The 13723-nt window shown below is 39.4% G+C and overlaps 1 protein-coding gene and 1 pseudogene across 7 annotated transcripts in view; one reads left to right on the forward strand and one right to left on the reverse strand.

The window, feature by feature from the left end:
* The window catches only part of LOC149079221 (uncharacterized), a 31571-nt gene extending 24103 nt beyond the window's left edge, over positions 1 to 7468 (reverse strand). Inside the window, exons 1-2 of one of the 6 annotated variants that reach the window (XM_089240122.1) lie at positions 7430 to 7468; positions 2880 to 3025 (exon numbers count right to left, since the gene is read on the reverse strand). In XM_089240122.1, the coding sequence (XP_089096248.1) occupies positions 2880 to 3025; position 7430 (147 nt within the window). In that variant the 5' untranslated portion in view covers positions 7431 to 7468. Of the gene's footprint in view, positions 1 to 2879; positions 3026 to 4424; positions 4564 to 4967; positions 4990 to 6119 lie in introns of those variants that run through there. The other 5 variants (XM_089240118.1, XM_089240123.1, XM_089240121.1 and 2 more) reach the window with 5 other exon arrangements.
* A 185-nt stretch (positions 7469 to 7653) lies between these two features.
* Positions 7654 to 13723, forward strand: LOC149079222 (bifunctional glutamate/proline--tRNA ligase pseudogene; annotated as a pseudogene). Its single transcript, XR_016193665.1, has one exon. The product of XR_016193665.1 is annotated as a bifunctional glutamate/proline--tRNA ligase pseudogene (transcript).

The raw sequence follows: 13723 nt of genomic DNA on the forward strand, positions 1-13723 counted from the left end.
TGATCCCTTCACAGTAGGAGCAGATGCAATCAGCAAAAAGTCGTCAGCATAAGCCTGAACTTTGATATTTGAGGGCCATTTAATTTTGAACAGCCCATCCAAAACAAGATTCCATAACAAGAGGCCTGAACATGAGCCCTGAGGAGAGCACCCTTCTGAAACTAGTTGTTGTTGTGGACAACAACTATTTTTCGTTGATGAAAAAATTCATGCTTTTCATGCTTTAAACGTTTCATTCATGCTTTAAACGTTAGGATACAATAAATGTTATACACAAATATGTCGGTTTTAGACTAATATTTTTTAAGGTTTTGTTTCTGCAGTATGTTATATCCAAATTATTTTCTTTGTTTGGTTAGTCTAATATTTAACTACAGCCTTCTTAGACATTCTATTTGGCCCGCAGAAGATTTCAAAATAATAGTGTGTAAAAGTTTTCAATCTCAGTTTTTTTGAAATATTCATTCAAGGGGTTGTTCCATTTTTTTCCCATATGGAAAATGTATTTGTGAGAATTTAAATAAAAATTGATTTAAAACCTTTGCATATGCAGGAAAATTGAACATAATATGAAATAAATATGCTACTACTACACCGCACACCAACTCTGGTTATATATCGCCATACAGCAATTTCCAACCAGTGGAGTTGGGTGGGAAATGAAGACTCCATCCATTGGTGGTCGCCCTAGGCTCGGTAGGTAAAGAACTTGCTGCAAATGTTCTATGCCCAGATTCGAACCCATGGACCTTGATGGTAACCTTCATAGTGGAAGACGAGCATCTTTACAACTGCATCACTCGGGCACCAATAAATATGCTGAAGTTATATTTATTTTTTTCACAGTTGTAAATGATACATTGTGGCAATGAAACCCTGGCAGTTTACAAAGTACAGAACACATCTCACCACTTCATTTCTAAGCATGAAAATTTCAATTATGAATAAATGACCAAATATGTCCGACCTGCCAAAATTTTGTCTGTTTGTTAACAGACAAAATTTTGGCCGAGTTTGTTATTTTGCAATTATTTCTGGACAATCTTGCACACAATCTCTCTTGGCTTTTTTCATTCTTTACACATACATGCACTACACAACTCACACACATGCACAAACTTATCTTTCCCCTTCACATACCACCCCCTGGTGATTTTTAAGTGGCCAGACAAGCGCTGCGAGGGCTGTGCAGCCACAGAAACATTCAATTCTGGTCTGGCCAATTTTTTTTAATTTTTCGTTTTTGTGTTTTCATATCAACAGTGTATGTTTTGAGCAAGGTATGTTATAACTGAGGTAAAATATATAGTATAAATATATAAGTGAATGGGACAAAAAAGTCGTAAAAAACAAAACCCTATGTTACATCCAGGATGTCATAAGTGTACTTAACTTTCATATCAGCGCTGATGAACTGGCTGCACGCATTGCAGGGAAGTCTGAGACATGCCCGGAACCTTCCAGAATGCTGATCGGAATTTCATGCGCCTGAGGTGTGAGACCCGCATTACAGCTTGTAGACAACAACAACTTGTTGAATACCTTCTTTGACCTGTGCCATTTGTTGAAATGCATATTCACTTATGTGGTGTGTTTTTTGTGTATGCTACTATATCAGGAAAGCATTCTAACACTCTGCATTGCTGTGCCATTCCGAGTTGTCTGGCAGCGCCCTATAATTCCTAGAAGTTCTTAAACCTGGTAACTAAGACCACCTCTATAAATTCAGCATCTTTTGGAAAAAGTTGTCAGACATACTGTACTACTGTTTGTTACAGCCAGATTGAGCTTGAATTGTTTTTTTTTTTTTTCATTTGAACAGACGTATTAAAAATAAAATTTCAATATGCAAAATTATCTAATGAATTAGAATAAATAAATTCGGGTCAATAAGATACTTGCCTGAAGTATCAAAGGATGTTTAGAGGTGTCACAAGTTTGATACCTGGTTCATCCTTGTCAGAAACTTTCCTGACACTGGGGTAAAACAGAAATGACGACACGACCACAAAAAAGATTGCTACCACAAGGAGGTCCCACATTGAGGGGTACCACACCAACCTCTCAGTGAGTATAAAAAAGGCTACCATTCAGGATCGGCAATAAACTGTAGGTCCTGGTCTAATTAGCCCTCGTGCAGAAAATGACCATGGTACGACAAAAATGATCAAATAAATTAAAAAATCATATTTGTGAAAATTGACTACTGGTACCTTGGAATGAAAGTTTGTTTTGGTCCCCCCCCCCCCAAGAACATTCGACTCAACCAAGAGCCGCCATTGTTTGAGGCCCATTTACTTGGGTTAAATAACTGACTTGTTAATTAAAAATTGTGAGTAATCAAGTACTTGAGAATGTACGAAGATGTTAACTGCTGTTTACACTGGTTTAGTTGGTAAATGGTGTAATGGAAACGTAGAATAGACAGAGTACTATTTTTTCAGTTGAATATTTTCAGTCAGTATTATTTTTTCACTATGCACATGCGCCAGTGAGCATAGCCTCTTATTATCCAATGATCATTACTTACGTTGGGAAAGGTTTTTTTTTTTTCAGCACTTGACAACTTAAAATTAGTTAATTACAAAACCACTTAACTCGTGTAAATGGGTCTTCATGATAGGCATAGGCAGTGTTTGTGACTAGAAAAAAATGCTGAATGGAAACTGTCATAGACTGTTTCATTTTATAACCTGGGCTTGACAAATCAGAAAAAAATATAGACACCAGCTTCTTCCACCAAACTTCTTAGGAGCCAAGAATATTTTTCTTTTAAATGATGTAAAATAATATTTTTTGATTTTTCAGAGTCCTGTTATAATTATAACAAACAGCCTACAAATTTCATTAAATGGATAAAAACAAAAGGAAATGATCACTTGTAATATTTTCAACTTTTCCAGTTGAATCGACATCATCTTCAATCGTTGTTCCATATTTTCTACAGTTGTTAAAAAAGCAACACCTTCTTCCTCTATTTCTTTTTCCCATTCAATAAGTCTAGACATATAATTTCGATCCATCACTATAAAATAACATAAAGGAAAGTATTTAAAAACAAGATCCAGTTAGCTCATGAATAATTATCAAGGTGAAATTCAACTAAATAAAAATGAACAAATACAAATATTACAACAAAGTTTAACATAATATGTTTCACTAAAATAGAAAAATTTAAATTAGTAACTAATAATTAGAGCCCGGAAGTTTAGGCACCAAAAATGGTCAAAATAGGCAGGTGAAAAGACACTAAAATAGGCACTAAAAAAAGACATTTATAATTTTTGAAAGGAAGAAAAAAATAACTAAAAACAAAGGTATTAAGGGTCCAAAAACTACCTGAAAAATCGGTTGCACTTGATCCAATCCTATTGTTTTACTTATTGTTTACAATAACTGCATTATTATTCAAGTTAAACTGATTTAAAGTCCAAAATAAAATGTTAGTAGATCCTCAGGATTAGGTGAATTTTAGGGCTACCATTACCAGACGTTGAGGAAATGATCTGTGGGGCTCCCTCTAGTTACAAATAATTCTCGTTTATTTGTTGTATTATTTGGAATAATCATTATCATTTCTATAGTTGAAACATGGCTATCTTGGTTTACTTTTTTTTATATTACCACATATGCTGGACTCCTGCAAACACGGAGGGGCCCTGTGTGACCTCATCTGTCACATACCTGTGAGGGCAATTCGTCAGTTTAATCGAATACTAGATATATATGTTTAATAAATAGCCATGGTTTTTGCAGTGCATTTATGGTCTGGAAAAATAAAATCGAAACAACATGGTCCCCAGAGCCCTGTCTGCTCCTACTCCGACTTGTGTGAGACATGGCATCAATTCAAGACCTCTTGGGAAAATCATCTGTCCGCTATACACATACAACAGCAGTCCGATGCCTGAGTGAGACATATTATGTGAAGCCTATAGAGAAACAAAAATGTCTAATTTTCCTGCTTTTCTAACATGGGCTGCATTCATCTGAAACAAAATCATTCAATCTAACACCATCCGGTCAAAGCAAAGTTAATGCCTGCCAACATCAATCTCTCAGATCTTGGTTGCGTCTAAATGGGGAGGCTGGAAGGAGGGGGTGGGCTTTCTGATGACAATTAATACTGAGTGTTGGAAAATTTTAAAAAGTGCAATTCTTTTGAAGTTCTCAATGCCCAAAATATCCAAGTTTTAGAGATTATGGCCTCTGAAATTCACTAATAAACTTAAATCTGTGTTAAAATAGGCACACTTCATAGCACGAAAATTTCAAAGGCGGTATTTGTACCAAAAAAGTTTAAAAATATGCAAAAAGAGGTATTTATGACATTTTGCCTGAACTTCCGTGCGCTACTAATGATATAATAAAATAATATGATCATAAATTTGAAAATGAAAAAAATATATACTGTTGCGCTTAACTGTTTGAATCACCGGCTAAATCTTAATTGCAAATAAAATTTTGAGCAAGTCAAACTTTCTTTTAGAGGAAAACATGGATGTGGCTTTGACTTTCCACTTTTAAGTAAATTATTTTCATGAATCAAATAACCAACCTAGTCTGAAAATTACATAAACATATAATGATTGGTGACATGAAAGTAGGATCCATAACTATAGAATGACATAAATAGCATTTATCAGCCACCTCGTTGGGCATTTTGCCTGTTGTGGCGTTGTATTTGTATTAATTCAAAGCAGGATACAAGGTCCTCGAGCAATAATCAATCGTAATTTACCAGATTAAAGGCTCGTCTGCATGCATTGTGATTAAGTAGTTAACTAAATTTTAAGTTACCGATTGTTCAAAAAAGTGTTCACGCGATAAGTGATTAAGTAGATGCTCATTGGATAATATTTATGGAGGCAAGTGCAACTGGCACATGCATGCTATATTCTACTCAAATCAGCGGAGTGAGTGAGATGCATTGTGTGAGAAAAAATAATAGTAATAATTTTTAATACCTGGCATTCAGAGAGGTGTTTTTTTATAACAGCTCATAGCTTCTGCAACAACGCATTAAGATAATCTGCTAGAACTTATGAGAATTGTGATCAGAGACATGTTATATGATATTAATCGAAGTTAAATTACGAATTATGTAAGATTATGGGAGAGGACATGGTTATCTAGCAGAGAAATTTCACACATTTGCGGGGGAAATCAGTCAACGTGGGAAATTTCTTGGAATTTATAGGAAATTCTCTAGGTTCATTAAACATAAAATTTATTTGAAATTTCATTTTTTTTTAATTTAATGCAGATGCTTTTCTGGACGTTAAATATACTTCATTATATATTTTTACCAATAGATGGCAGGAAATTTGTTTAGGATGAGGGAAATATTCCAAACTGTCCACCAGGCTTCAAGCTACGGTCGCATTTTTGCGAAAGAAAATCTTAGAATGTGAAAGAAGTAGTAGCCACTTTCGCAAAAATGTGTAAAGGAAGTACGAAACGAGAAGACATCCAACGATAGATCATTAGCATTGTAGCATTTTGCTAAAGCTTTCCCCAGATTTTCACTTTTTTGCTAAAGGAATTTTTTATCTAGCTTAAACCATGCCATCCACACACACACACAGTTTTTAATATATAATAAATCCCCCCACCAGCACCAAATATTTTTGAATCTTCAATTTCTTTTAACTCCTGGGAGCATGTCGACTGAATACATTTTAAAGTAATTGACAACTTAAAATTTAGTTAACTCTATAGCCTCGTTTTCCTAGGAGCAAGTTTATTGCACAGCGCGAACCAAATAGGGCCATTTCGCATGTGAAGTGTAACTTTTTAAAAAGCCACGCATTAGTGTTTTCCTAGCGTGACACACTCTAGAACGATGGGCGCTTTGCCCATCTTCTCTTCATTTATGTGTTTTCTTTCCCTTCACTTCTGTCTCTCTATGCAGAGGACAAAAGAGCTGATGTGCCATGTTAGGAAAACACAAACGCGTAGCGTGACAAATTGTTCCATTTCTTCCGACGCGAAATGGTCTTGTTCGGGAAACAGTTTTTTTTTTCAATGTGCCGTGAAAAACATACTTCTACAGCGCATGCAGCGTGAAAACGCTGATTGATAAAAAAAACATGAATTTCAGGTTTTTAACTAATCACCGTTTTGGCGCTGCACACGATCCAGAAATTCTACTGCTAGGAAAACCCGACTTTACAAGTTTCTGCCGATGCAAAATGATCCTATTCGGTGCAAGAGGCGCAAAAAACCTGCTTCTAGGAAAACACGGTTTTAATGCATAATTCACCAGGGGGGGAAAAAAAGTCACATTTTAGTGAATGAATAAAACCGGGTTTTCCTAGGAGCAAATTTTCTGTGCCGCGGGTAACGTGAATCACCCAGCTCGACACGCTGTCCACCCACCAATAAGAAAAGCAGTATGACTGCATTCGTACAGAGCGCAATACGGCTCACAACAACACTTTACGTCGGGCATGATTGGCCAACTGCTTCTGGAGGAGTCAAATGCATCGTGCATTTCGCCAATCTTCCCTTCATTTTCGTTGTGTTTTCTTTCTCTTCCCTTGAATATATTTCCCTTATATTCTATACTTACCATTATATTCCCTTACTATTATATTCCTCTTATGTTTCATGATATTTTTCATTATTCAAATAGGTTTTTATTATTGTTTTCTATGCTGGCGATTTTTTTTTTTCGGCGTCTGTAGTGTCTAACGGCCTTGGCGAACATGTTTGGCACCGGAAAAAAAAGTCGCCAAAAATCGCTAATCTCTGGATTATACAGCACCTGTTCCGGAGCATGTAGACGACATAGTAGCTGATGCCAGGGCTCTATACTATATAGCCACCCTGAGCTAATGCGCCAAGCTAGGTAACCACAAACGCGTAGCGTGACTATGCAATAGCTTTCTGCGGATGCGAAATGATCCAGTTCGGTTCACGTAGAGCAAAAAAAACTAAACCCGGTTTTCCTAGGAGCAGGTTTCCTGTGCCGTGCGCAACGTGATTCGTCCAGCGCGACACGCCGTCCACTCACCAGTAAGAAAAGCAGCATGACTGTTTTTCTAAAGAGCGCAATACGCCTGACGACAGCGCTTTACGTCGGGTGTGATTGGCCGACTGCTTCTGGAGGAGTCAAATGCGTCGTGCGCCGCGGTTTTGCCGATATATATTCTCTTCACTCTCACTTGTGTTTTCTTTCCCTTCCCTTCAAACCGGAGCATGCAGACGACAGAGTAGCTGATGTCAAGGCCATATACTATAATATAGCCGCCTTGATCTGATGCGCCACGCTATAATAGGAAATCACAAACGCGTAGCGTAATTATGTAACACGTTTCTGCCGGCGCGAAATGGTCTAATTGGTTCACGCGGCGCAAGAAACCTATTCCTAGGAAAACCCGGCTTAAATCCTCTAACTGAAACCGAAAAGAAAAATCAAACTCACTTCACAGAAGTAAACATAGACGGCTTTGACCTCATCTTTATTCAGCGTTTGTTTAAAAGAGTGAATTGTTCACTTCGATGAATGATGAACGTCGTTCAAAAATTACACGAATGTGAAATATATTTCTGAAAAAAATAATGTATAATATTGTGAATCATCACAAATTCGATTATTCACTTAATTTTTCCATACTCAAATAAGGGCTTTTTCAAAGGCTCAAGCCGTTCATTAGTTGCATTGCACTCGTGTATGGTTTGTCTTGCATCATTTTATTTTTGCGTTGGTGGATCAAATATACCTTGACCATGGTAGGAAAACCAGAGATCAAAATTAAATGTTATAAATGCATCCAGAACTTACCAGTTATCCTATCAGTAGAGTTCGTGAGATCGGAGATCCCAGTGTCCATTGAACTCACCAATAACAGCAGCGCCGGCATCGAGATCTTGACTAGTCCGTCGTTGGTTGGTTACAACACCTCTACAGTATCTTGTATTGGCCGCTTCCTCGCGAGATCAGCGCCATCAGCAAACCTGTATGGATCATCTTCAAGTATCCTTGAGAAGACCGAGGTCGATCACTGGGTTGAATTTTCATCTAGGAAGTATACTTCACAAGAGTTCAAAGACGTCTTGGTGAAGCTCGAGAAAGCTTTGGCAACTAGCACTTATCTCGTTGGCGATACTATCACTCTAGCTGATATCTATACTTGGTGTTTGTTGTTTTCAAGAAAGTGTATTAAGGACGGAAAAGCACCTGCTGGTGTGTTGAAATGGTACCAGGGCCTCGTAACATCCAAGCAGTTCTCTTCGATTTCTAAGATTTTAGAGGAGCTCGGTTCTTTGGATTGCGTCGATATGTCTACAGTATCTGGTAAAGGAGATGTGGGGAAATTCGTTGAACTGCCCGGTGCCGAAATGGGGAAAGTTGTTGTGCGCTTCCCTCCAGAGGCAAGTGGATTCCTTCATATCGGCCACGCCAAAGCCGCACTCCTTAACGCGTACTATCAGACAAGTTTCGAAGGCAGACTTGTGATGAGGTTCGACGACACAAATCCAGAGAAAGAAAAAGAAGATTTTGAGAAAGTCATCTTGGAAGACGTGGCTATGCTAGAGATCAAACCCGATGTCTTTACATATACATCCGATCATTTCGACTTGATTTTGGAGAAATGCGAAGAATTGTTGAAGAGAGGACTCGCTTATGTTGATGATACTGATGCAGAAACTATGAAATTGGAGAGAGAAAAGAAAGTTGAGTCACGCAACCGTGGGAATCCAGTGTCTAAAAATTTGTCTATGTGGGAGGAGATGAAGAAAGGTACTGATCATGGCAAGCAGTGTTGCGTCCGAGCAAAGATGGATATGAATTCTGACAACGGTTGCATGAGAGATCCAACTTTGTACCGATGTAAGGCTGTGGCTCATCCGAGAACTGGTAACAAATTTAGTGTTTATCCTACTTACGATTTTGCTTGTCCCATCGTTGATAGTATTGAAGGGGTGACACATGCTTTGAGAACAACGGAATATCACGATAGAGATGAACAATATTTTTGGGTTATCGATGCTTTGAATATGAGGAAACCGTATATATATGAATATTCAAGATTGAATATGACCAACACTGTTCTTTCAAAGAGAAAACTTACTTGGTTCGTGCAAGAAGGTATCGTGGATGGCTGGGACGATCCAAGAATGCCGACTGTGAGAGGAGTTTTAAGGCGAGGAATGACTGTGGAGGGACTGAAGCAGTTCATAGTTGCTCAAGGATCATCCCGTTCAATTGTGGTCATGGAATGGGATAAAATATGGGCATTCAATAAAAAAGTGATCGATCCAATAGCTCCAAGATACAATGCCATCGAAATAGAAGGAAAAGTTCCTGTAACCATTGACAATGCCACTAAAGGAACAATTGAAGCGGCAAAGCATCCAAAAAATGCAAGCTTAGGCACAAAAAATGTTGATGTTGGTCCTGAGTTGATAATCGATGAAGAAGATGCTGAAGCAATGAAAGTAGGCGAGAACGTTACGTTCATTAATTGGGGAAACATTTTAATTAATGACATAAAAAAAAATCCCGCTGGGAAAATTGAAAGCATTCAAGGTCACCTGAATCTAGAAAACAAAGACTATAAGAAGACTCTAAAAGTTACTTGGCTCACCAACAACAGCGAGACTCAGTTAGTTCCCTGTGCTTGTGTATATTATGATCATATAATCTCAAAATCTATTCTTGGAAAGGATGAAGATTTCAAGAATTTCATCAACAATAATACAATGATAACGGTCATGATGTTGGGTGATCCCGCTATGGCATCGCTAAAGAAAGGCGAGATCATTCAGATCCAGAGAAAAGGTTTCTTCATATGCGACAAACCGTATGACCCTTCCAGCTTGAGACATACCAGTAGAGACAGTTCTGTTGTTTTGATATCTATTCCCGACGGCACAAAAGATCTGACTATGTATCCGAGGTGTGTTCGTCTTTTGAAAGCCATTAAAGATAGCAACAAAGAGCCCCAGAGCAAGAAGAAAGACAAAAGTGTTGAAAAGTCGGGCGATGAGTCTGCGGCTATCGAAGGAGTTTCTTCCACAGAGCTGAATCAACAGATAGTATCACAGGGTGAAAAGATACGACAGTTGAAAGCCCAAAAAGCGAAGAAAGAAGATATCGCTGGTGATGTAGAGATTCTCTTACAGTTGAAAAAGAAATACAAAAGTCTCATGGGCAGAGAGTGGAAACCAGAATCTGAGAAACAGCCTGCCAAACTGACACCTGTTGTGAAGGAACAAACCTCACCCAATTCCAATGACGCAGTCTCTCTCAATGAAAAAATTGTAGCCCAGGGCGATAAAGTGAGAAAACTGAAAGCGGAAAAAGCGAGTAAAGATGTCCTCACACCAGAAATAAACCTTCTGTTGTCACTCAAAAACGATTTCAAGTTTGCTACTGGTTTCGAGTGGAAGCCTGGAGTGGTTCTTGAAGGTAACCAGGATGCAGGAAATACCGTAACAGTCACCAAAACTGACAGTAAAAGTTTGACTCTAAAAGCAGACTCTAGTAAGCAGACAGTGAAAGCAGACTCTAGTGCTGCGACTTCTTCTGAAGCGATTGCCATCAATGCTGAAATAGTTGCTCAAGGCGACAAGATAAGAAAGATGAAATCTGAAAAAGTTAGCAAGGACGTTCTCACTCCGGAAATAAACCATCTGTTGTCACTCAAAACCGATTTCAAGTTTGCTACTGGTTTTGAGTGGAAGCCCGGAGTGGTTCTCGAAGGTAACCAGGATGCAGGAAATACTGTAACAGGCACCAAAACTGACAGTAAAAGTTCGACTCTAAAAGCAGACTCTAGTAAGCAGACAGTGAAAGCAGACTCTAGTGCTGCGACTTCTTCTGAAGCGATTGCTATCAATGCTGAAATAGTTGCTCAAGGCGACAAGATAAGAAAGATGAAATCTGAAAAAGTTAGCAAGGACGTTCTCACTCCAGAAATAAACCGTCTGTTGACGCTCAAAGCAAATTTCAAGAATGCTTTCGGTGTCGAGTGGAAACCCGAGATGGTTTTCGAGGGGGGAAAAACTACTACAGACAGCAAAGATCCTAATTCTAATGCTACAGCCACATCCTCATCCATGACTTCCACAGAAGCTGTATCGCTCAATAATGAGATAATCGCTCAAGGTGACAAGGTTAGGAAACTGAAATCAGAAAAATCTAGTAAAGATGTTTTAAATCCGGAAATAAACATGTTGTTATCGTTAAAAGCAAATTTCAAGAACTTGACAGGTGTAGAGTGGAAATCAGGTACCATTCCGGAAAGCATCCCTGTTGCAGCTGCCGAAACAAAAAAGAAGGAGCAGGACAAGGACATGTCATCGTCATTCTCTAGTGATGCCATCACCCTTCACAGACAAGTTGCTGCTCAGGGAGACAGAATAAGGAAGATGAAATCCGAGAAAGTTAGCAAAGACATTTTGCAGCCGGAAATTGCACAGCTACTGACGCTGAAAGCAAACTTCAAAAATGCAGCTGGTGTCGAGTGGAAGCCAGACATCATAAAAGATGACCTCGATTTATCACAATGTCTGGAACCTACTAGAGATACATCTACGCCATCTGTCGCTGAAGCAGAATTAAGTTTCGAAAAACCTGATTCGGATAAATCATTGACAGCATTGGATTCTTCTGAAGCAATCTCACTCAATGAAGAAATCATCGCTCAAGGCAATAAAGTCAGGAAAATGAAATCGGAAAAAGTAGGTAAGGAGATGATAATGCCTGAAATAAACCAATTACTTAACCTAAAAGAAAAATTCTTGAAGGCTACAAACACTGAGTGGAAACCGGACGTCGTGAACGGAACCGCCAGAGGTAGCAGTGTCAAATCAGATGAGTCCCAGAAAACGGCAAAAACCAAAAAATTCAAAGACGAACAGAACGCCAAAGAAAAAGTTGAGGACAGTTCCGAGATGTCTGTAAAGAAAGTTACGAGATTGGGAATGGAGGCTAGGAAAGAAGAAAATCTGGCCGACTGGTACTCGCAGGTCATTACGAAGTCTGAGATGATAGAATACTATGACGTCAGCGGCTGCTACATTCTCCGGCCCTGGGCATTTTCCATCTGGGAGGCCATAACAAATTTCTTCGATCCCGCCATAAAGGTCCTCGGTGTCAGCAACTGCTATTTCCCGATGTTCGTCTCACCTCACGCACTCGAGAGAGAGAAAACACACATAGCTGATTTTGCCCCAGAAGTCGCCTGGGTGACTAAGTCTGGGAAATCTGATTTGGCCGAGCCAATAGCTATTCGTCCGACGAGCGAGACCGTGATGTATCCTTCCTACGCAAAGTGGATACGGTCCCACAGAGATCTCCCGCTGTTGCTGAACCAGTGGTGCAGTGTCGTCAGATGGGAATTCAAAAATCCCCAGCCATTCATTCGTACCAGGGAGTTTCTCTGGCAGGAAGGGCACACAGCACATGCCACACAGAATGATGCCGTAGCAGAAGTCTACAAGATTCTCAAACTCTACGCTCAAGTCTATGAAGATTTGCTCGCGGTTCCCGTTGTGAGGGGCCGGAAGACTGAGAAGGAAAAATTTGCTGGTGCTGATTTCACAACCACTCTCGAAGCGTACGTCTCGGCCAATGGTAGAGGGATACAGGGAGCAACGTCCCATCATCTTGGCCAGAATTTCTCAAAGATGTTTGAAATAGTGTTCGAGGACCCAGACAGCGGTGAGAAACGCTTTGTATACCAGAACTCTTGGGGGTTGAGCACACGTAGCATCGGCGTCATGATCATGGTGCATTCCGACAACAAAGGTCTTGTCCTTCCTCCTAGGGTAGCCATGCATCAAGTCGTTATTGTGCCATGCGGGATAACGGCTACTCTGTCGGACAAAGAAAAAAATGCTTTGTTGGAGAAATGCAAGTCGTTTGAGTCAACTCTCCAACAAGGTAACATTCGGGTCAGGGGAGACTTCCGGGAGAATTACTCTCCGGGTTGGAAATATAACCATTGGGAATTGAAGGGTGTTCCCATCAGGGTCGAAATTGGCCCGAAAGACGTGAAGAAAAATCAATTCGTCGCTGTCCGAAGGGACACAGGAGAGAAATTGGTCTTCAGAATGGATGGCGCATTGGAACACATTAAGGAACTGCTCGAAACTATTCATAACAATCTTTTCACAAAAGCCAAAAAGGAATTAGACGAGCACATGGTCGTCGTGCAAAATTGGGACCAGTTCTGTCGGAAGCTGGATGAGAAGTGCATCATCCTGGCCCCGTTCTGCGGCGAGATACCATGCGAAGATCGCATCAAGAAAGAGAGCGCTAGGGATGATGATGAGCAGCTTGAACCCGGAGCACCGTCCATGGGCGCGAAAAGCCTGTGCATCCCGTTCCAACAGCCGCGAGATATCCCATCGGACATGAAATGCATCAGTCCCTGGTGTGATGGCAAACCTAAATGTTATACCTTGTTCGGAAGGAGCTATTAAGGAATCGAGAACACGTCTGCTTTTATTTATTATAATTGTTTTGTTTTTTCCTCTTTTCTAACCCTCAAAATATATTTTTAACTTTTGGCATTTTTCTTTTAAACTTGTTTCAAAATTTTAGCCTGTTTTCTGATTGTCTTTCATGAAAGGTTTTTTTTAAATAGTTTTGTTTGTGGAACACAAATGTTGAAGAAAAAAAAAGATTTTCTGCAAAATATTTAGTGTAATAGCCAGTGATTATATACCATGGAAACCCTCTGATAAAACATATTATTAAGGTTTT

This window comes from Pholcus phalangioides, unplaced genomic scaffold (assembly GCF_987345545.1).
Source record: "Pholcus phalangioides strain wild (caught in Gottingen) unplaced genomic scaffold, Ppha-v1.0 ptg000012l_1, whole genome shotgun sequence".
In the NCBI taxonomy this organism is placed as follows: Eukaryota; Metazoa; Arthropoda; class Arachnida; order Araneae; family Pholcidae; genus Pholcus; species Pholcus phalangioides.